Raw genomic sequence first — 24,031 nt, 5'->3', positions numbered from 1 at the left:
CCAGAAAGCAGAAGCCAGTAATTGTCCTCTTTCGTTGGGGTCAATAATATTCCCTGATTTTTTTTTTAAGTGCATTTTGAGACCTGTGGTGATAGCAGCTAGAATTAGGCCAGGGAAGGAACCTGGGAGCAGCAGGATGTGCGGGAGGAAATTGCCAAGGGGAGGTGTGCTCAGGAAGAGGAGCTGCTGGAGAGAGAGGGCTTGAGTGGAGTGGGGGCGGGGGGGGGCAGCGGTTCCCGGGTGGACGGGGTGTGGAGGGTCGGGAGACTCCACGGGGAGGCGCGAACACCCTCCGTTTGGGGAGCGTTGCTCTTGGAGGCCCGTGCAGGACCAGGACAAGCGGGTCAGATCTAGCTGGTCTGGATTTGGAAACATTCAGCTTAGTGGTGGGACACTGCCTCTTCCCAGGGCTATCTATCACGACTGAGCTATTGCGGCAGACTTCACATTGGCCAACCCAAAACTGAGACTGGGAGGAGCCCCTTACAACACCTGTAGTTTCCCGGTGGTGCGGGATCACTCCTGAAACTGAAGGCTGGCGGCCAAAACCCAGGGCTAGCAGATTGTAGTTCATGGTGTTGCTGAAATACAATGCCCGTTCAAGGAGTGTGGGCCCAGTGAGGTAGGCTTGTTTGTTTTTTTTAAATGTTAACCTTGGCATATGCTCAACTCTTAAGCAAGGTAAACAAAAATTGAGCCCTTTTGGGAGAAGTTACACATGCATATGAATCAGAACAATATGTTAATGACTGTTGTCAAATTTCTGATTGAAGTCAAAGTTTTATATGGTTGGTAAATTGATCAGGCACTTTATCATCAGCTGTATTCTCTTTTTCCACCCCCACCCCACCCCCTACCCCCGTTTCTTGTTTTAGTTGCTGATATGTGTTCAAGATGAGTGGGATGGGAGAAAATACCTCTGACCCCTCCAGGGCAGAGACAAGAAAGCGCAAGGAATGTCCTGACCAGCTTGGACCCAGGTTAGAGTCTTGCTAATAAACAGAATCAGTATTTGTCATGAAAGCCGCATGCCTGCTCTTTTGATATTTTAGCATTGATTTTACACCCAATAGAAATACGGTATTGGGGTTTTCTCCTAAACAGTTAAACCTTTGAATATGTATTATTTAGCTTACATTTGGTTATGCTAATCAGTTGCAGATTTTATTATTGTTTACAAGAAAAAAGCTACATACTTCTAATATCCCCTATGTACTTAACTATTAAAATGCATTTGTTATATAATTTTGAGTCTTCCATATTTTCTTTCCTGTTAGATCACAGAATGTCATAAAGACAAAAGATCCCATAGTAGAATTTGCTGTTAATTCTATGCTAGGTTTTATTTTTATTTATTAATTTATTTTTAGTTGTTGACAAAGATTGTGGCCCTTCAGTGAGTAAAACAATTTAAAGCAAGTTCCATGTCACATATTTTAGATGGAAGTGTGAATTGCAGGGTAATTTAGCATTATCTATTAAAATTATAAATGCATATCCTCTTCAGACTAGCAGTGTACTTCTAGAAATTTTCCAACAGTTTATACTTTCATACATGCAAAGTGACAGACACTGAGGTTACTTATTATTAAACAGCACTGTTTAATAATTGCAAAAGATTAGGAAAAACCTAAATGTTTATAGGGAACTGTTTAAACAGCTGTGATACATCCATAATGGGGAATACAATACAGCTATATTTAAGATATTAATGGATTGCTGTAAGAAGAATCTCTTTTAAGAATAGGTGCAGAGTACAACAAGGTTCGGAACACGGTTATGGAGTACTACCATTTGTATAAACCATTTGTTTATAGGATAGGATAATTAGGAAACACTTAAGAGTTGTTAACCCATTTTAGGGGGTGAGAACTAGGCAAGTAGGAAACAAAGGTAGAAGACTTAATTCTTTTGATGACTTAAATCATATAAGCGATTTTAAAAGTGAAATAAAAACAGCAACTTCTGCTAAGGGGCCAGTAAAAAAGATGAGATGGAGAATAAGAGGGAAGAGGACCAGGAAGAGCCATTAGGACAGGAAGAGAAGGAGAAAGAGCCAAAAGCCAATATTTAGTTGCCAAGCAAAACAAGTCTATGAAATCACCTCTGTCCACGTCCCAGCCCCCAACCCTTAGCTCCAGAGCGTCCCCTCCAGATTATCTCGTTCCTCCTGGCTGTCCTTGGCTTTCTGTCCGTCTTTCATGCTCAGGAATCCGCTCAAACAGGCAGCTTGATAACATGGAGACTGTGAGAGCGGAGGGCTGGCGTTTTACCCAGTGCTGTGCTGGTGCTGTGCAAGGATATTACAGACAACATTTTATCACTGGGTATTTTATATAAATAATTATATATTAAAAATACAGAAATCTGCTTCATTAAACAACTTAACTTTTCTTATTGTACTGTTGAATGTGGGCCCTCGACTAAAAAAAAAAAAGAAAAGTTGCACACTGTGTCAAAGGGAACTTGCCAGCTTAAATTCAAATGAGAAGGTCTTGCCAATTTTTATTTTTTCCTCCTTTCCATTAATTTTTTAAAACTTAGTTGAACTCAGACCATTTGTTTATATTTTGTATGTCATTCAGACTGGACAATTATCGAATACCCTGGGTCAGTTTCGCTTTTGTTTCTGGCCGTACTGTGGTTTTTTGCACTATCTAAAAAGACTGGTTTGATTACAACGTCCTATAGAAGTCTGTGAGACAATGAAGGTTTATTTTTATCTTTTTATGCTTTACCAAAAATGACTGCTATTTCTTTATTCCTATTATACTAGGTTAGGTTCCCTTTCTTCTTTTACTAATCTTACATAAGTTTTTAAAATTGTATAACATAATCTCCCTTATTTTTCTAAAACATCCCTCTGTGTATTCAACAATAAATTCAGTGCCCACTCCCGCCACATGTTGTGCGAAGCAGTGATGAGCAAGGCATTCTGACACTTGCAATTGGGAGGGACGTTGTCCAGTGGAGACATTATGCACAGTGAACAAATGATCACACAACTAAATATAAAATCATGTGCTGCTGGAAGTTTGATTTCAATAAAACATGCAACATTTAGGGCAAATTCAGGTTTTTCCCCCCATGGTACTTCCATGTTTGTGTAAGTAACTTTTGTTTACTATCTTTTTTTAGAACTTGTGTAACATGCTTCTTTTTTTATAACAGCTTTTTTTCAAATTCATCATAAAAACCATGTTTCTCGTTTGTAGTCCCAAGAGGAGCACTGAGAAACGTAACCGTGAGCAGGAAAATAAATACATCGAAGAACTTGCAGAGCTGATTTTTGCAAACTTTAATGACATAGACAACTTCAACTTCAAACCTGACAAATGTGCAATCTTAAAAGAAACTGTGAAGCAAATTCGTCAGATCAAAGAACAAGGTAAGAAGCCTGAATTAATCTTTTGCAGAGTTTAGGTGCTCTCTGTTTTTTCATGTGTGAGAAGTCCCTTCAGAGTCCCTTTAATCCATTTCTTAGGCTTAAATTATTGATGAGGAGATGATGTCACAGTGCAAGATGAATGCGAGTATCCCTTGCCGAGGTTTATAAATAGGCTTTATATAAAATTCAGCAATCCCCTAATGACTGCGGAGACTGAGGTGAGGCAGGGTGATGTAACTTTTCATCTAGTAAAACTCAATTAGGTGCCCACTGATTCTCCTCCCCTATGTTGGGATTTTCATTGCTCGCACAGCAAGCGACAGTCATAATTTGCAAGTGAGAAGCCAACTAAAGATGGAACCCAGAAGTAAGGAAGTAAGTCACCTCCTGGTTCAGCTGGTCAGCATGTTTGATTAAGTCAAAGCCTCCACTGGCCAGGCCACTAGATTAGAATTTCATATCCTGAATGACAGATTTGAAAGGCTCAAGCCTCTAGTCAGAATTCTTTTGTGAAGTTGACACACGGAACATGACAGCTTTCTTCCTGGGGTTTTCTTTTTCTCGGAGATCATTTTCTGCCTCTCTTCTTTGATATTTTTGCCTACAGAAAAAAATTTTAAGAAAATAATATTTTAAAAAGCACGCTGGACTTTGTAGTGCCAAAAAAAATCAGTATTAGGCAAGTATCAACAGTGTCGTGTGTGCTCAGGGCCAATATATGCTCTGAAAGTATTCATATACTGCTTTCCTTCAGGGCTTGGGAGATTATTATCTCTTGTAATGTGTTTTTGAATGCATCCTCTCAGAGTTCATTGTTTTTATTCTGCCTTTTTATGTGATATTCAAAAGAGGCAGATTTTGGGAAAAGAATGTCTTTGTGTAACTCTATGACCTGAAACTTCCCGTCGGTCATAAAATCCTAGCTTACCTATTTGCATATTATCATCATAGCATTTTTAATTTTCATGCATTTGCTATTAAGCTTATGTTTTATATTAAAATTTTTTTTGACACATGTAGTTCTTTCTCTTAAGAACTTAAAAATATACATAATATAAATAACACAGTTTCTCATATCAACCCAGTCTGAAAATCAATCTTTATTTCCTGGTTTCTCCATCAAAATGATATCATTAGGCATTCAGCGAGTGTCCGCTCTCAGTGCTGCCTCAGTAGCCCTTCATCTCTTTTGCCTTCCTTCTTTCCCCTTTGAGATCCAGTAGTCATCACAAACTCAGCTTAGTTTCCACAAAAAGAAGAAGAAAACCTCAAGACCACCTGGGGGGTGGCTCAGTCAGTTGGGTGTCCGACTTCAGCTCTGGTCATGATCTTGTGGCTTGTGAGTTCGATCCTCACGTGGGGCTCTGTGCTGACAGCTTGGAGCCTGGAACCTGCTTCCAATTCTGTGTCTCCCTCTTTCTCTGCCCCTCCCCTGCATGCGCTCCTTTGCTCTCACTCCCAAATATAAATAAATATTTAAAAAAATTTTTTAGAACCTCAGTTTAACCTCAATTTTGTATCTTCTTCATTTTTTGGTATTAGCAAATGGATAGAATAACATTCATAGAGCTCTTAGGAGAAATAGTTGGTTAAAGTTTCATAGTGCTTCGAAGTGGCTGTATTTCTAGTTGCTGATCCTGTGGTGGAGAAATCAAGCTACTCGTTTCCAGTTCCTGAAGCTGAAAGAGACAGTTCTGTGAACTCTGCATGGTAGGCCATGCTTTCACACTTTGAAACAGTTATGTATGTTTTTTTACTATCAAGGTCTTGCACAAGGTTTTGAAGTTTTGCAAAACCTTGGTAATTCCCCCTTCAAACCATAAAACGCGTTAGGATGTGCCACGCTGGGACTCTGCCATATTTTTCCTGTAGGTTTAATCCTACGGCTGCATCCCACAACCACCCAAGAAGCAGCAACAATAAACACCCTGTCACGACGTAGTCGTATAATAACGTTCCTATTGATTGGAAAATTAATGTGTTTTGCAAAGGGAGGCAGAAGTTAAAAACCAAATGAAAAGCCCAGATACACTTTGATGGTCTCAATCTAATATTTTAAAGGTATTGTTTGCTTACTAAATTGTTTTTCAAAAGGCAGCAAGACTTTAGAATCAAATCAGACAGAAGCCAGGTCTGAATCCTGCGTCTTTCAAGCTCTTTGAACCTGGGCAGATTACTTTCTGTCCCTGAAACTCTGTTTCCTCATACAGAGTTTAGCAATCACAGTCTTGAGGCTGCATGGTTGTTGGAGAAATTATGAGCTATGTAAATGCAGCAGCAAACACCCAGCCCAGTGAATGTTTGGTAGGCAGTCAACAATATCTTCCTCACAGAGGGCAGCAGAAAGTCACCTTCTTCTCTTCACACATGTCGAGGTCTTCAGACCATGAGCTTTTCCTTCAGATGGAAAATGGGAAATAAAAACGGTGGGGAAGCGGATTATGAATATCCTTGTCTCCAGGGTCATTCGAAGAGGGAAACTTTCTGAGGGCAGAGCACTGTGCGTAGCCCATGCAGACCACTCCAGCGCCAGCTGCGTCGGGGTCAGCTGGACTTGTCGCCGCAGCTGAGAGCCCGCTGAGGCCCGAGAGCAGCGCGTAAGTCGGACCCGAGCCCTTCTCCCTCGCTCTGTGTGCCTGCCGGCCTGGCTCGTGCCCCTCCCGTCAGCACAGATGAAGTCCAGCCGTCGTCATCTTTACAGAGTTTCCAAACTTAACTTATAATTCAGTCACAGGTATCAGACGGAACAAAATCGTAATTGTGCTAGGGAGGTTAAACCGAGTTGTCTGCGGTGCCGCAGTAAAGACCACCCATCAGAAAAGCCAGGCTTGTATTTACGGCACCACGTCCGTTGTCAGAAGCTCGGGCCGATGAGCCAGGCATGTTGGGCTTTTTCACTCAAGTCTCTTCCCCAAGTTTCCATCTGCTTTATAAATAGAGGAGAGAAGAGTGGATTATTTAAAATGGGCTAAAGGATGAGAATTTGGAGGGAGACTGGCCAGCTCTTTAAATAAGTAAGCATTCTCTCGTTTCTAGCGCTCCGTGAGACCCACGCTCGGCAGACGCGAGCCCTCCAAGGGCCTTCCCACTGCCGTGGACCTTGCAGAAGCAGAGCGAGTGTACACACGTGTCTTGTCCTCTTTGAGACAATGCTGATAATGTTTTAAACTTCTGGCTTCTACACCTTAGAAACTCAGCGGTCCATAAATAGTAAATAACCTTTTTCCATAATCAGGGAGGCTCATGTTGCTTCTGTTCCACAGAAGAAGAATAATTAGTATAAAACATACACGTGTTTTAATTGTGAATTACTGTGTCCGACTTCACACTCCTTAGCTGGAAAGTTAAATAAACATTTTGATGGAAAATACTTCGTAATTCCTATCCACTTGAGAAATAAAATTGAAATATAAAGTGACAAACATTTAGGGGAGTACCAAAAATTAATGCATCTTTACTGCCCTGCTTAATGTCTCCTGTGTCACCCCAATTCAGGCACACCTTTCGTAGTTTTTAAAATCTAAAATAATAATTTCGAATGGATTTTATTATTTGGAAAACATTTGTTGCTTCATTTAAAGCCACTTTAGTGCAGCATATTTGAAAACAGAGTGTATCGATTAGTTAATAGAAATTTGGTTTCAACCTTTCATTATTGGTTTTCTAAAAGTAGCTTTAATGAGTAAATAACAAGAGGAATGAAAGGTGCATTTCAAAAACCTGTGTTGGTACAAGCTAGCTCTGGGGGGATCTTTCTTGTTGAGCCAGGCTGCCAGTGTCTAAGAGAAGGTGAGGGGCGTGGTGTGCTAGGTGTGTCCACCCCTGCCGACCACCGAAAACCAGCTGCTTGGTTTCAAGAATTTTATGAGCCATTTGATGAGCACAGCATTATTAAAAATTACATAGACTAATGATGAAACTATATTTTAAAATGCAAGGAAGACTAAAAGTCATCATTTTCTAATTATTCTTCATTTTGCCATTACACAGAGGCCCTCATGTCTTGTGTCTGCCTACATAGACGTGTAGTGCTGGTGACTCTGTAGCTCTGGCTAAGTCCAGGCTCAGTCGTGCTACATTGAAATCAGCCCTGGTGAAAGCGATGCCCTGGAAAACTGGTCAGCCCTACAAATCGGGCTTGATTTGTTTTGTTGGCTGTCACTTTAGACTTAAGGAAAAGTAATGGAGATTTTTTGGGGGAAAAATGTAATGGAGAAAAATGTTAATGATTAACAATTATATTTCTGCTAAGGCCAGTCAAATAAATTAAGCCTCTAATTTCTAATCATCAAAAAAAAATTATCTTTCTGCATATAGCATCTTCACACATTTTCATTATTCCATCTTTGTCTTATTAACTTAAATGAAAATTTCAACCAATATTCATATTGGAACCTTTTTTTATCAGTTGTAATCATAGGTTGGTTGTAATATAAGAATGTGGCAAAAATTAACAGAAGCATTCTAGAAGAATCAGTTGGCCATTTGGAATTCACAATAAAGAGTGTTGTATATTTTATTATCATTTGTAGGTTATATGCTACATATCCTTGATACTAGGATACTAGTATCCTTGAGGCTTACTATTTTCCCCCAAAGAGCTGGGTTTTTTTAAGCATTTCCCAGTATACCACTGGTAGGCATGGAAGTGAGCAAGTTTAGTATAAATACAGGTGAGTCAAATTCATAAAGTAACAAATATTTAAGAAACTAGTAATGGCAACAACCTAATTCTTGCCCCTAAAAGTAAACGTGGAACCTATTAAGATTATGCTTTCCCTTCCCGTTCTTTATTTCCCCATACTGACTGCATGAAGTTCTTGTGATGGAAATTGGTATTCAAAGCTGAAGCCTAAGCTTGAGCTAATACCTGTCATGAAGCAAAGTAAGCAAAAGGGGTCGGAGATCAGATGCCTTATACTGGTGGTGGATCTATAAATCAGGCTTTTGCGGTGATGCTTTTTGGCCTCGTTTAGGGTCCACGTAGTGAAAACTTAGGGTGGTGGCAGAGTAACCCCACTGGAAACTCAGCGTCACTAAGTCGTGCCCTTGTAGATAGTCGTATACTGAAGACAGTGTTTTGGTGTAGGTCAAGTATCATGATGGTACAAACTCTTGATTATTTGGATAACGAATGGGAAACTGATAATGACATATGTATTTTAACTTTTTTTAAAAAACATTGCCCCTTATTCACTGCATACAGTTTGAATTTCAATTACCAACTTTTTTTTCTTAAAGTGCTAAGAACTCGGAGTCTACTTGGAATTTCCTCTCTCCCTCTCTGCCCTTCCCTTGCATGCGTGCTCTCTCTCTCTCTCTCTCTCTCTCTATCTCTCTCCCCCTCTCAAATAAATTTACTTTTTAAAAAGTTACTACAGTATTATCGACTCTATTCCTTATACTTTTCGTTCCCATGACTTAACTTTATGACTGGAAGTTTGTACTTCTTAATTCCTTCACCTTTTTCTCCCATCCCCCTTTCTCCTTTCTCCCTTCTGGCAACCACTAGTTTGTTCTCTGTATGTATGAATGTTTCTGGTTTTTTGTTTGTTTATTCATTTCATTTTTTAGGTTCCATACATAATTGAAATCATAAAGTATTTGTCTTTCTCTGCTTGACTTATTTCACTTAGCATAGTACTCTCTAGGTCCATCCATGTTACTGCAAATGCAAAATTTCATTCTTTCTTATGGCTGAGAGATGTTATATTGTGTGTGGTTTGTGGATGCATGCACTCACTCACACACACACACACACACACACACACACACACATACATACCCCACATGTTCTTTATCTACTCATCTATCAATGGGACATTTGGGTTGCTTTCATGTCTATTGTAAGTAACGTTGCAGTAAACATAGGAGTGCATATAGGTTTTTGGATTCTCATTTTTATTATTTTAGGGTAAATATCCAGCAGCAGAATTACTGGATTATATGGTTTTTCTATTTTTAATTTTTTGAGGAACCTCCATACTGCTTTCCACAGTGATTGTACCAATTTACTTTCCCACCAACACACGGGTTCACACAGGTTCTGTTTTCTCCATCTTCTCACCAGCACTTGATATTTCTTGTCTTTTTGATACTGGCCATTCTGACTGGTATGAGATAATAGCTCATTGTGGTTTTGATAGGCATTCACCTGATGATAAGTGATGCTGAACATCCTTTCATGTGTCTCTTGGCCATCTGCATGTCTTCCTGGAAAAACATCTGTTTAGATTCTCCACACATTTTTTAATTGGATTTTTTTCATTTTGGTGTTAAATTGCATATGTTTTTTTTTATATATTTTGTATATTAACTGCTTGTCAGGTAGATCATTTACAAAGGTCTTCTCCCATTCAGTAGGTTGCTTTCTCATTGTGTCGATGGTTTCCTTCCCTGTGCAAAATCTTTTTAGTTTGATGTTGTCCCAACTTTTTGTTTTTGCTTTTATTGCCCTTGCCAAAAGAGACAGAGCCAAAAGAATATTTCTAAGACCAGGGTCCAAGAGTTTACTATTTGTGTTTTCATTTAGGATTTTTATGGTTTCAGGTCTTAATGTTAGGTCTTTAATCCATTTTGAGTTTATTTCTGTAAATAGTATAAGCAAGTGATCCAGTGTTATTCTTTTGCATGTAGGTGTCCAGTTTTCTCCATATCATTTATTGAAGTGACTTTTCCTGCTTGATTGTCTTCCCTCCATTGTCATAGATTAGTTGACCACACAAGCCTGGGCTCTGTGTTCTGTTCCATTGATCTGTGTTTTTGTATGAGTGCCATACTGTTTTGATAACTGTAGCTCAGTAGTGTAGTCTGAAATCTGGGGTGGTGATACCTGCAGCTTCTCCCTCTTTCTCAAGGTTGCTCTGGCTAGTACGGACATTTTAATAGTAATTCTTTAGTCCATGAGCATGGTGTAACTTTACATTTACTTGTATTATCTTTAGTTTCTTTCATCAATATCTTTTACCTCCTTGGTTAAATGTATTAGTAGGTTTTTTTGTGGGGTTTTTTTTGAGGCTATTGTAAATGGGATTGTTTTCTCAATTTCTCTTATTGCCAGCTCATTAGTATCATATAGAAATGCAGCAGAATTTTGTATTCTGCACCTTTACTGAATTATTTCTTAGTTCTAACAGTTTATTGGTGGATTCTTTAGGGTTTTCTGTGTGCTGTAGTATCATGTCATCTGCAAATAGTGGCCACTTTACTTCCTCCGTACCAGTTTGGATGGCTTTTTTCTTGTCTGCTTGCTGTGGCTAGGATTTCCAGTTCTCTACTGAATAAAAGTGGTGAGAGTGGACATCTTGGTTTTGTTCCCAATACTAGAGGAAAAGCTGTCAACTTTTCACCGTTGAATATGAAGTGACTGTAGGTTTGTCACATATGACCTTCTATTATGTTGAGGTATATTCCTTCTAAACCCACTTTATTAAGATTTTTCATAGTCTTAGTCTGATTTTAGTATCATGGCAATGCCTGCCTCGTAGATTTGGATTTGGAAAAACTCCATCCTCTTTATTTTTTTGAAAAAGTTTAAGAAGAATAGCTTAACAGCTATTCTTTAAATATTTGGTAGAATTTACCAGTGAGGTCGTTGATCCTAGACTCTGGTTTATTAGGAGTTTTTTGATTACTGGTTAAGTTTCATTATTTGTAATTGGTCTGTTCAACTTTTCAGTTTCTTTCTGATTCAGCTTTAGAAGATTGTATGTTTCTAGGAATTTATGCATATCTTCTATGCAGTCTGATTTGTTGGCATATACATTTTCATAGCAGTCTTTTACAATTGTATTTCTGTGGTGTCAGTTGTAATTTTTCCTCTTTCGTTTCTGATTTTGTTTGAGCCCCTCCCCCCTTTTTTTTATTGAGTGTGGCTAAAGATTTATCAATTTATCTTTTAGGAGAAGCAACTCTTTGTTTCGTTGATTTTTTTTTTAATGTTTTATTTATTTTTGATACAGAGAGAGACAGAGCATGAGAGGGGGAGGGGCAGAGAGAGAAGGAGACACAGAACCGGAAACAGACTCCAGGCTCTGAGCTAGCTGTCAGCACAGAGCCTGACGTGGGGCTCGAACCCACGAACGTGAGATCTGACCTGAGCCGAAGTCGGAGGCCCAACCGACTGAGCCACCCAGGCGCCCCTCATTGATCTTTTTTATTGTTCTTTTAGTCTCTAATTTATTTCCACTCTGATCTTTATTATTTCCTTTGTTCTGCTAACTCTGGGCTTTGTTCTTCTGTTTCTGGCTCCATTAGGTGTAAGGTTAGAGCATTTATTTTTCTCAATTCTCGGATTTTTCTCATTTCTCAAGGTAAGCCTGTATCACTCTGAATTTTCTCTTGAAATTGCTCTTGCTGCATTCCAAAGGTTTTGAATCATTGTGTTTTCATTTTTATTTATCTCAAGGTAATTTTTATTTCCTCTTTGATTTCTTTGTTGACCCATTTTTTGTTTAGTAGATTTTGTTTACCCTCCACATGTTTGTCTTTTTTCTCTTTTCTACCCTCCAGTTTTTTTTTTTTCTTGTAGTTGATTCCTAGTGTTTTACCACTATTAGAAAAGATGCTTGATAGGACTACAATCTCCTTAAATTTTTTGATGTTTGTTTTGTGACCTAACCTTCATTTATCTTGGGAAATGTTCTCTGTGCACCTGAAAATAATGTATATTCTGCTGATTGGGGCTGGAATGTTCATAAGTCCATCTGGTCTAACGTGTCATTCAGAGCCACTGTGTTGATTTTCTGTCTGGATGATCTATCCACTGATGTAAATGGGGAGTTAAAGCCCCTGACTTCATACTCCTGTCAATTTCTCCATTTATGTCTTTTAATGTTTGTTTCATACATTTAGGTGTTCCTCGGGCACAGAGATAGTTATAGTTGTTATAGCCTCTTGTTGAATTAATGATCCCCTTCTTTGTCTCTTGTTATAGTCTTTGTTTTAGAGTCTATTTTGTCTGATATAAGTATAGCTGCCTCGATTTTTTTTTTTGCTTCCATTTACAAGGAATATCTTTTTCTGTCTTTCATTTTTAGTTTCATGTGTCTTTAGATCTGAAGTGAGTCTCTTGTAGGCAGCACATAGATGGATTTTGTTTTTTAATCCATCCAGTTGCTCTAGATCTTTTGATTGGAGCAGTTAGTCTATTTACATTTAAAGAAACCGTAGGTAGATAAATACTTAATGCCATTCTGTTCATTGTTTTCTAGTTGTTTTTATAGTTCTTCTCTGGTCCTTTCTTCTGGAAAAGTGAGATTATAAAAGGTGAGAGCGTGAGGTTTGGGGGAGAGACGCCTCCCAAACGGAGCAGAGGGGCCTGAGCACAGGCACAGGAGCCCTCAGAGGTGTGCGCTATGCGTGCAGTCGGACCGGCTGGCTACAGAACATGAGACTTCGAAGCATTTGTTTGAAATTGGGGCTGAAAAGGGCAGGTCAGAATCAGATGGGACCGTAAGCAAAGTACTGTAAGCAATATTGAAATTTGGAGAAGGTGACATAAAATGAGAGTCTCTTAGCAGTCTTCTCCAGAGTTAACTTGAAGTTGTCTTCCATGGTTTCTAGATTCTAGAGATACTAGAAATAGGAACCCTTTTTTTAAAATGCTGCTGAATGCAGAAGGCTGGCGGGGGGGCACTTAATAAAGCACAATAACGAGAAAAAACGTTAAAACATGCTACAGAGCTACAAAATACCTTAGTCATCTTTAACAAGAAATATTTTATATATAACCTTTGATTTGTTTAAAAAATGTTTAATGTTTATTTATTTTGAGAGAGAGAGAACAAGCAAAGGAGAGGCAGAGAGAGGGAGAGAAAGTGAGTTCCAAGCAGGCTCCATGCTGTCAGCACAGGGCTCGATCCCACAAACCGTGAAATCATGATCTGAGCCAATATCAAGAGTTAGACGCTTAATTGACTGAGCCACCCAGGCACCCCTGCCTTTTATTCATTTTTATAGCTTGTTGAGGGGGCATAGAAGGAACAGGAGGAATGAGGGGACGGGGAAGAACGAGATGGAAAGGTAAGCAATACCCACAAAGATAGACCAACAACAGACAGCCTGACAAAGAGGATGGGCAACAAATTCAGAAGCGCGCATGTTCATGTTTAAACACAAAGATAGAGAAACTTCTTTGATGTAAAATTTTATTTTGTAGTCTCTTATGACACTGTCACTAATGACTTAGAGCACAGTCTTATTTGAACACTTAGGCAAGAGCCCTTGGTCTTAGCCCCCTGGGGGTCAGCTCTCATCTTCTGCCTAATTCCCACCTGATCCTTAGTGAAGAGTGCCCACTTGTATCCTGGCAGCTCAGCCTTTCCTCCTTCTTGTCAACAGGTGATGGATCAGTATGCCACCCACGCCTGTCTCTTCTGTGGCTTAGGAATAGTCCTATCTGTCCTGAGCCCCAGGGAGCAATACTGAGCCATTCTTCCCCAAGAATTGGGTGAAGGTGCCCTCTAAAGCCCCTTTGAGAGGGGGCCAAGTTGATCCTTCTGCCTTAGCTTCAGTGACTGCTGTAGGCTCTGTGACAGAGTCCAAGAGAAGAGCTCTCACCACAGCATACAAGTCCCTCTGTGACGTGTTTCCAGTCCTGTCTGTTCTCCCTTGCTCCAGCCCACAGACTCCCTTCACCTTGCACCCCCTCCTCCACAGCTGGCCCTGGCACAAGCCTGCACACACGCAGTTTCCTGCCTCTGTATCTTCTGCCCAGAACGCCTCTCTCCTCTCCCCCTTCATCTGACTGAGTCTTCCTCAGCTTTTGTAGTCCACGAGGATGGAGGGGTGCAACTACTTTAGGGTTGTAAAGCTCTTTGACAGGGACTCTAGGCTGGATGATACTAGAACATCCAATGACAGGGCACCGTCACCACTGCCCCACATCTGACCAGGTTGGCCCATCGCTACGTCCTTCTGTCCCTTATCCTTTGTGTATCCCCTAAGACTGCTCCCTAGACTGCGTACCATTGCTGACACACACTTAGGTGTTTTGCTTTTGTATCACTGTTCAAACTCTTACCTCCCTATCTGGAGCGCCTCCTTGTCCCGTTTCTGTCCATTCTCACTAGAGTCTTTGTGTTCATTCTTCAAGGTTCATCTCAGATATTGCTGTTTGAATAAAGAACTTTTTTTTTAGGTTTATTTATTTGTTTTTGAGAGAGAGAGAGAGAGAGAGAGAGAGAGAGAGAGAGAGAGAGAGAGAATGAATATCCCAAACAGGCTCCACACTATCAGCACAGAGCCTGACGCAGGGCTCAAACTCATAAACCTTGAGATCGTGACCTGAGGCGAAGTCAGGAGTGAAGTGCTAGATCCACTGAGCCATCCAGGCACCTTAACAAAGAACTTCTTATTTTTCAACCAATGTAGAGTCATCTCCTTTGAATTTCCATATCATACACTATCTTATCTTATTCTGATTAGGTTTTTTGTGGGGTTTTCTTTTTCTTCCCCTATTGAATGACAGATTCCTTGATGCCAGAGATCATATCTACTCATCACTCACAGCTGTGGCATTTCTGAGCACAGTGATTGTTCTTAGTCTATGTAAAATAAATGCCTCAAGTTTTTCTGACGCCTAGTTTTTATCTAGCCTTGTTATAATGGTTTTATATTGGGGGAAAATAACACTCTAAATTTAAGAGCTTGAAATTTTTATTCTAATAATTCTGTCTCTTATATGAGGATAATAAGTTATAACCTCTTTTGCAATAGTTTGTAATATTTTAGTTTGTCTCCTGAAAGTGTATTTATGTCTCCTTAAGTGCGGTTGGTAAACTTTTCACTTTCTTACCTCTGATAAGTTTGGTTTTTGAGACCATCTCAAAATAAGGATGACAAATCTTGTCAACTAGAATATACTTTGAAAACCCAGGGTAGGGGGAGTATTTTATAGTTTTTTATGATTATTTTTATTATGATCTTCAATTAGTTTGGGATATTTCCCTTATTTTAAATAGGCATACTGTGTTCGACAAGAGTATGTAGCAAATAGAAAGCATGCTCACATTTTCTGTTTAGTGCTGGGCAGATACTGGATGTGTTGGTTTTGAAAGAACTCCTCTATTAAGATTTTGCCAGGTAAGTTTAAATTTCCGTGAGTTCTAGTCACCTCCAATTCATTCTTCTTAGTTTGAAGAATGTTTCAGATTTTGAGAGAATTAAATATTTGGGGTGTGGTAGGGAGAAGAGAATTGGAGTTTCCTATTGCCTTATCGTTTACTTACTATCTGTGTGTCTGTATATGTAATTTATTCACTACTGAAGATTAGAAATGGCTTATTATAATCAAATTTAAGTACAGTAATTAACATTGGAATAAATAAAAGATATAGAGCACAAACATCACTATTTGTTCTTTTTATTGCTGTCATTCTCTGGTTGGTTTAGGCTTAAAGTATATTTTTCTGAGTCTTGTTTTTGGGGTGTTTTTTTTTTTTTTTTAATGAGTAAGAACAAGCCTGTTTTCCCAACCTGTAGAACAGGGAAGTAGAACAAGGAAGAGGGAAATGTGACTGTCCTTGTATTACTTTAGGTTAAGTTAATTTTCAGACTGGAATGGATTATACAGTAATAAATTATTGTACATACAACTATCATAATTGGTCTTTTCAAGGAGACTTTTTTCTGGGTTGATGGCTTTTTTTGTTTGTTTTGAGTGTGCGTTGGTATTAAAAAACAAACAAACAAAAAGAGAACAAAATACATACACACGTAACAACACAAATGTACCCTCAGCAGTTTTTAAGTGTATATTATTATGCTGTTGTGTGTGCACACTGTTGCACAGGAGGCCTCGAGAGCTTTCTCATCTCGCGTGGTGGAAACTCTGCACCCACTGAACAATGGCCATTTCCCCAACTCACAGTCCTTAGCAGCACTTTTTGTTTCTATGACTTTGACTACTCTGAATGCCCACCGTTAAGTGGACTCGTGCGGTATTTGTCTTTTTGTGGTCGGCTTATTTGACTTAGCATAATGTCCTCAAGCTTTGTCCCTGTTCTAGTGCATGTCAGGATTTTTTTCTTCCTAAAGCTGATGTCCCACAATATCCCACTGTATGTATACCATATTCTCTGTATTCATTCTTCATTCAAGTTGCTTTCGCATCTGATTATGAACAATGCTGCAATGAATGTGAGTAGGCAAATATTTCTTTGAGACTTTGTTTTAGATACTTTTGGATAAATATACAGAAATGGGATTCCTGTGTCATCTGGTAGTTCTGTTTTTAATTTTTTTCGGAACCTGCATACTCTGTGTTTTCCATAGTGTTTGCCCCATTTTGCAGTCCCACCAACAACACACAAGGGTTCTAATTTTTCCGCATCCTCATCAACACTCGTTATTTTCTGGTTTTTGATAGTGCCCTTCCTAATCGGTGTGAAGGGATAGTATCTCATTGTGGTTTTGATTTACATTTTTTACATTTTGATTCATAATGTTGAGTATCTTTTCCAAGGAAATATTTCAAAAAGAATAAGTAGCTGATACTATGTTGGAGCATTGGGTGCCTTCCGTGGTCACATATCTTAGTGTTGTACATTGCTGAACCATTTAAGGCACCAAACATGACCCGAAGCTAAGAAGATGGAGAGAGGTTCTGAGGTGCAGAAAGATTTTTTGAGGCAAATCCAGAGGCTATAGGAAAATGAGAGAAAATCACAATGACATTAAGATTTCTCTTCTAGATATTCTGCCTCATTTCAGCCATTTCTCATGTTCACCTAGAGAAGGTTTCTTTCCCTGAAGCCTTTTACTACATTAGACTTCTTTATAGGTTACAGGAAAGGAAGAAGACTTGATAGATCAGACTGTGTGCCTGTGCATATAGTTGGGGGCGGCACATAGAGGCGCCCACGGATGTCACTTCCCAATCCCTTATTGCTGTTGTCCACTCTGAGTTATTTTATTTCATTTCTACTTAGAAAATACTCACTTTTTGCTAATTACTGAGTCGTTCATCTCTAGTAAGAACTGCAGTAGTCCATTTTTATTTGTTTGTTTGTTTAATCTTCTCTCATCTTTTCTGTTACCCTCAGTGTTAAGGTAATAATTCCAGGAAGACAGTGATCAGTTCTTTGTGTCACTTTGTTGGTAAGAAGTGGAGACCTGTGTAGTTGATGCTTTCTATCAGCACAAAGTCCAGTAAAAATTGGCCTTCTGCCATTTTGGATCTCATTAGAATCGTTAGTCTAATGATTACCCTAGACTTGGTCTTGTGAGGGTATCAGGTCTCAAATCCTGTTTTGTGTTCTAAGAATGCAACAGTGAAGAATAAATAATTCATGGAATATAATTGCAGGTCTGCTTATAATACTTCCTAATTAAAGATGATACCAATTAACTTTAATCTGAGAATTTGACCTTTTTTATTTTGGTAAAATATGTGTCACATAGAATTTATAATTTTTAAATGAGTAGTTGTGCAACATTAAGTATGCTGTCACACTGTTCTACAACTCTCACCGACGTCCATCTCTGGAACTTCATCATCAGCCTGAACAGATATTCTCTGCTAGTTGACAGGTATGCCCCCCTCCTCCCAGCAGCCCCTGACAACCACTCATCTGCTTTCTGTCTCTAAATTAGACTATTCTGGGTACCTCATATACACGGAATCATACAGCATGTACTTTCTGTAACTGGCTTATTTCACGTAGCACAATGTTCTCAAGGTTCATCCATGTTCATACATACACACACATACACACATATCAGAATTTTTATATATATGCATTGTCTTCCCTTTTAGGGCTGAATAGTATTCCATTGTGTGTGGGTACCATATTTTGTTTGTCCAGTGATGGACATCTGGGTTGTTCCCACCTTGTGGCTGTGTAGATAATACTGGTATGCACGTTAGTGTACAGATATCTGTTTAAATCCCTGCTTTTATTTTTTTGGGAATATATACCCAGAAGTGGTTTTGCTGGATCATGTAGTAAATCTCTGTTTAATTTTTTGAGGAACCATTGTACTGTTTTCTACAGAGGCTATAATTTGACTTTTTAAAATCGGATTTCAAAATATTTTGCTGAACAGATGGAAAATTTACCAAGAGTTAAAATAGCCCATTCTCTTATTTAGAAATCTTAAAATACTAGTCATTTTTAAGCAGACTCCTTATACCTCCTCCTTTCCTATTTATCAAGGGATATTTGAACTGTCAAAAGGCCGGCGTGGATGTCATCATCCCTGTCATAGTGATGAGATAGAGCAGTAAGGTGACAGTTACCTTCCCAGCGCTCAGTTGGGAAACTTGCTTAAGAGTGGATCTTGGAGAGTCAAAACAGAAACAAAAACAAAAAACCCCACATCATTCTGTGAGTTGGAAAACACCTAGTGAGTGCCTGCATTCCCTTATACAGCAGTTGTGAGGTGACATGGCCACCACCTCGTGTGGCTCAGAGTCAAGTGACTGCTGGCCATGGGCAGGTGAGCAGCAGTGCGAGCGAAGCCAGCATGCTCTGGGAAGTGTCATATTCTCGCCTGGGGTTCATGGAACGTCCTCACTGTCATTTCAGCGAGAGATGAAAAGATAAGCCAAGGCCTGGAACACTGAGTTCTTATAATATTTAATATATATCCTAACAATAGTAAATGCATATGATTTATAAATAATGTATATTTTGATGTTTATTTTTGAGAGAGAACGAGACAAAGCGTGAGCTGGGAGGGGCAGAGAGAGAGGGAGACACAGAATCAGAAGCGGGCTCCAGGCTCAGCTGTCAGCGCAGACCTGACACAGGCAGGACTCAAGCTCACAAAAGGGGGATGATCATGACCTGAGCCGAAGTCAGATGCTTCACCAACTGAACCACCCAGGACCCTTAAATAAATGTATATTTTGATATTTTGTATACATTGTAAAACGTAGCACAAATACTGATAGAATGAGTTATCAAAGAAGTCTCTTCTAGGGAATCCTTGCCTAGTTGGCTTTCAGTGGATGCTGTCAACCTTACAGCTACCAGAGGAGCGAGTAGAGAAACATCAGAATGTGGCCCGGGACCAAGAAAGATCTGCGGTTCTAAGCCTTTTGAAGATGGTTTCCTTCTCCCACACTTCACTGTTATGTCATTCTTCATCCTTTATCGCCAAGTTTCTTACAAAGGAAGTTATACACTCCCATTTACCGTGTAGTCACTGGAACCAGTGTGTTTGCCCCTTCACATCAATAGCAGTGGCCTCCTGTCAGCCACATCAGCGGCCTTTTCCTCGTCCCTAACCCTACTTAGTTACTCTAGTAGCTCTGCCCCCACTAACCATCCTTCCTCAAAATACCACCGTGGGTCCATGCTCTGTCCTTACACGCTCACTGCCGTCTCTCCCTTATCACACCCTGGGCCGCCTTTTTGTCCCCAGCTAAAATGCCTCCATCAGTTTAGGTCTTTCCAACTTTGCTTGATACCAGCATTAACTTCCAAACCTGCACGGCCGTGTAACCGCCGTCCTCACACGCAAGTCTCCCCCGCAGGGATTAAAGTAAAATGTCCTCACCTGGCTTTTCAGGTACCATCTGTCCAAACATTCTTCTAGGTAGAGCCTGAAGCCCTAATTACTCTTTTAACTGTAGCTTCACAGCTTGTGGGCCATTGTTAGATAAAATCAGTATTTCATTTTGGTTTGTAACATAATAGTTCAAGCTTTAAAAAAAAAAATCCCTACTACCAATTAAACCGTGATGGGAGAACCATAGTTTACTCGTTTTTGTATCCTTTCCCTGAGGTCTTGCACGTAAGAGGTACTTATAAGAGTTTATGTAAATAATGGGCAAAAATTAGAGCTTAGAGGGAATGTGAAAGCAACAAGAAATTCAGTGTTTTCTTCAGATACTTGAAGAAGGTATGACTAGAACGAAGAGAAATGATGGAAAGCATTTAAAGACCGTTGTTAACGGTCTCACTACTCTGTGAGTTTGAAATAGCGCATAAAATAAATTCCAGTGGTGTAGTCTAGAAATGACCAGGGTCCATATCATAATTACTTTTAAACGTGACAATTTCTCATTAATTCCTATTTATATTCAGGACGCGTGCACCAGACGCCCTCCCTGTGCCACACGCTGTGCATCAGAGAGACAAAGAGAAGCAAAGCACTGTCCCTCCCAGCCAGGGGCTCATTAATAGGGACACATTAAAGCCTTTTCAGAAGAGCTCATGGACTGCCTTCTCCCTGATTTGAGAACTTACCCTACAGGGAAGCCTGTGGTCATTCAGCTTGGCCTGTGCCTACATTTAATAAGTGATAAAGCTGGTATTTGGATCTCAGAAAAAGAAGAAATATCACAAGTCAGGAACTGCTATGATAGTTGAATGAATATAGACAGACAGATTAAGATAGATGGATAGATGTAGATACAAGGCAAACTGTGTTAACAGAAGAGGTAGGAAATAAAGCCATTTGACCTCCAAAAATATGTTGACGTTTACCATGTGGGCAATGTCTGGATAAAATCTGTTGTCAAGAATCAGCAACCTTTATATCCAAGACTACGATTATTTTTTCTTTAGCAAGATTTTTAAATGCCTTATAAATATATCTCTATATACTGTTTGTAGCTCCTTTCACTTCCCTTGTGGAAGCTTGCTCTGTCCAATGGGTGTCACCGCTGGCTGCCTGGCTCCTTCAGGGACTCTTGAGACTCTTGTCTGTACTTCGGAGATAAAGAAACTGACATGCAAAAGTGCTATGTTGAGGCCTTGAATTTAGTAAATGGCAAACTAGAATTCAAACCCCGCACTCTGTTGGTAATTCCAAAGCCTGAGCTTTCAAGTGTGCTCTGTCACCTACCTCTGAGAGTGGTGGTCATGTTTTCAACTTTGCCTTTGTTTGTTATGAGAGAAAATGTTGATTTACAGAGAAATTCCAAAAGTAACAGACTCAAAACCAAAATAAAGATTTATAATAGTTACTGCTGTGTTATTAGGGGTGGTTTTAACACATCTTATGAGAGAAGAGATTTTGAAGATACGGAATTAGGTGTGATTTCATTAGACATCTTGAATCTCATGGAGGCCGCAGTTAAGGGCTGTGTATGAAGCATTGTAGCAAATAGCTCCTCTGAGTTATAACTGCCTCTGATCCGGTTCCTGTGTCTTCTACATACCTGTGCACTTTTTTTTTTTTAATGTTTATTTTGGAAAAGAGTGTTAGTGGGGTGAGGAGCAGAGGGACGGAACCCCAAGCAGATTACATACTGTCAGTGCAGAGCCCAACAAGGGGCTCGAACTCACAAATCATGAGGTCGTGACTGGAGCTGAAATCGAGTTTGATGCCCAACCTACTGAGCCGCCCAGGTGCCCCCCATACCTATACCTTTCTAACTAGTCTTCTTTGATTACTGATGAGTATCTCCCAAGATTGTATTTTTTTATTGTCTTTTTCTAGTTAGTATCAAAGCATCTTTTAGGAAAAGATGCTAAGGTGGTGTTGACCAGTGAAAAGAATTTCTCATAGACATGAAACTGCTGCTCTGGATTCAGAGCATTTACTTTTCTCCCAAGAGCCAGATGACCGACATAAAAAAATAAAGGAAAATAAGTTACTTACATTATATACTTTCAGAGGCAGAATTACCACTAAGCCAATGAAGGTTAAGATTCAAGACCTCTTACTCGTGCTAGCCCCAGTGAGTGCTGTGAGTTGTAATGTGTATTGAGATGGAATGATTAGGAAGCACTTCATAAATACTATTTCCGATGACTATCTAACGAGATCTCAGAAGAAGAAATTTGAAGCCCTAGTGTTTTTGCTACTGTTTCTTCTCTTATTCTCTATAAATAAGAATGAGAATTACACTTAGTTTTGTGTTCTTTTTCTTTTTTAAAGAAATTTTAAAGTTTATTTTTAAGAGAGAGGGCAAGTGGGGGAGAGGCAGAGGGAGGCACAGAATCCAAAGCAGGCTCCAGGCTCTAAGCTGTCAGTGCAGAGCCTGACACAGGGCTCGAACTCTAGAACTGCTAAACCATGACCTGAGTGAGCTGAAGTCAGATGCTTAAGTGACTGAACCCCCAGATGCCCCTAATTTTGTGTTCTTGAAGAGAGCCCCCTCATACTGTATAAGCTTCAGTCCCTATAAAACATAGACCCGTCCCTATATACTAGCAAAGTTTACACACACACACACACACACACACACACACACACACGGTCAAAAGCAAGGGGCGCCTGAGTGGCTCAGTTGGCTGAGTGTCCGACTCTTGATTTCGGCTCGGGTCATGAGATCCAGCCCTACAAAGGCAAAAAGGTCAGCTTCCACAGTGAAAATGAGACCTTACACATACGGAGTGCTTACTTTCTACCAGGCACTGCTGTTTACATCCATGGTCTCATTTCATCCATGCAGCACCCTTGTATGGTAGGTTTAGTTATTAAGTCCATTTTACAGACACAGAACCTAGGATTTTAAGTCCCTTGTCTAGAGTCACACAGCTGGAAGGTGGTGGGACTAGGAATTCAAATCCAGATCTCTACCTTGCTCCAAAGCCAGTGTCTCCGAAACATGGCACCCAACTGTTCTTGCTTTCGTCCGCCATTTGAAAGAAGTTCTGAGTGAATTGGGTAAGCATGTAATTGGCCAGATTTTAGATCTACCGAGACAGTGGTTTAGTTACTGGGAAGAATACTTGTTGCAGGTCCTTATTTCAGAGGATGATGTACACTTTTAAGGCAGCTCAGCTTTTCCTGTCAGGAAGAAACGATAATAAAAGATCTCAAGAAAATAAAAGGTTGCTTGTCCAGGCCAAAAAAGACTTCTTGGTATTTAGCCAGAAAATTGGATACCAGGCTTGTTTTAGAACATTCATTTTGTACCCTGATGTGAGCAGATGAGGAATTGCTCTGTCAGAGTGAATGTCTCATCATTTTATCTGTCCGTCTTTCTGTGCAGTGTAACCTCTAGGTAAACAACATTTCTGGCCTGATTAAGGTGTTCTCTCCCATTTCAGGAAATATATTGGGAGTAGAACAGACTTCACCCACAAGCACTGTGGCCACCCCGGTATTTGTTGCATAACTGACCAGAAGTTAAAGTAAACGGAAGCTGAGATCCTGGTTTCACACAAGAGTACTTAGACACAGGAAGCATGTGTTTTAACTTGTTGCTGAAAAGGAAGTGTGTAAAAGGCAGACTTCTATCTGTAAAATGGATTTATTAGATTTCAAATACTTAAAGTTTTAGGTATCTCTTGCTCCCCATAGCAAAGGGGGTACTTTTGCCTTCCTTTTCTCATCTCTGTCATTTTGAACAAAAGAAAGCCCTGGGTCAACATGGTCACATAGCAAAAAATACATTGATTTTACCCAGGAGAGAAAAATTGTTCATATTTTAATGAATTCTGGATTCTGCTCTTACAGTGTTAGAACCTTGATCCCCTGTAATAGATTTAGAGTCCTTTTGGGCCCATAAATCTTGGAAATAAGACATTTTGTCTGGAAGAAGAAAAGAAAAGTGAAATAAATAATGCCAGTCCTTGGCTTGGTGCTGCTTCCCATATGTTCATTACTGAGATGCCTTTTCACTCTCGTTGAGGCCAGATAGTGGACATTATAGAGACTTCCTGGGCCATTTGGGGGAGTCCGTATCTTCCATTTCTTTAGACCTCAAGTGCTTCTCAGTAGATTGGGGATTCCTTA

At 39.7% G+C, this 24,031-nt stretch overlaps 1 protein-coding gene across 9 annotated transcripts in view; it reads left to right on the top strand.

Annotated features, from left to right (window-relative positions):
- NCOA2 (nuclear receptor coactivator 2) overlaps positions 1 to 24,031 on the top strand; it is a 278,300-nt gene that overhangs the window by 175,346 nt on the left and 78,923 nt on the right. For 8 of the 9 annotated variants that reach the window (XM_029923147.1, XM_029923150.1, XM_029923143.1 and 5 more), the window contains 2 exons: positions 876 to 980; positions 3,216 to 3,388. In XM_029923147.1, coding sequence (XP_029779007.1) covers positions 895 to 980; positions 3,216 to 3,388 — 259 coding nt within the window. In that variant the 5' untranslated portion in view covers positions 876 to 894. Of the gene's footprint in view, positions 1 to 875; positions 981 to 3,215; positions 3,389 to 5,849; positions 5,986 to 24,031 lie in introns of those variants that run through there. The other variant, XM_029923151.1, reaches the window with a different exon arrangement.

The sequence above is a fragment of the Suricata suricatta genome, chromosome 15, assembly GCF_006229205.1.
Source record: "Suricata suricatta isolate VVHF042 chromosome 15, meerkat_22Aug2017_6uvM2_HiC, whole genome shotgun sequence".
In the NCBI taxonomy this organism is placed as follows: domain Eukaryota; kingdom Metazoa; phylum Chordata; class Mammalia; order Carnivora; family Herpestidae; genus Suricata; species Suricata suricatta.
Note: the sequence above shows the minus strand (reverse complement) of the source record. Positions and strands in the feature narration are given on the sequence as shown.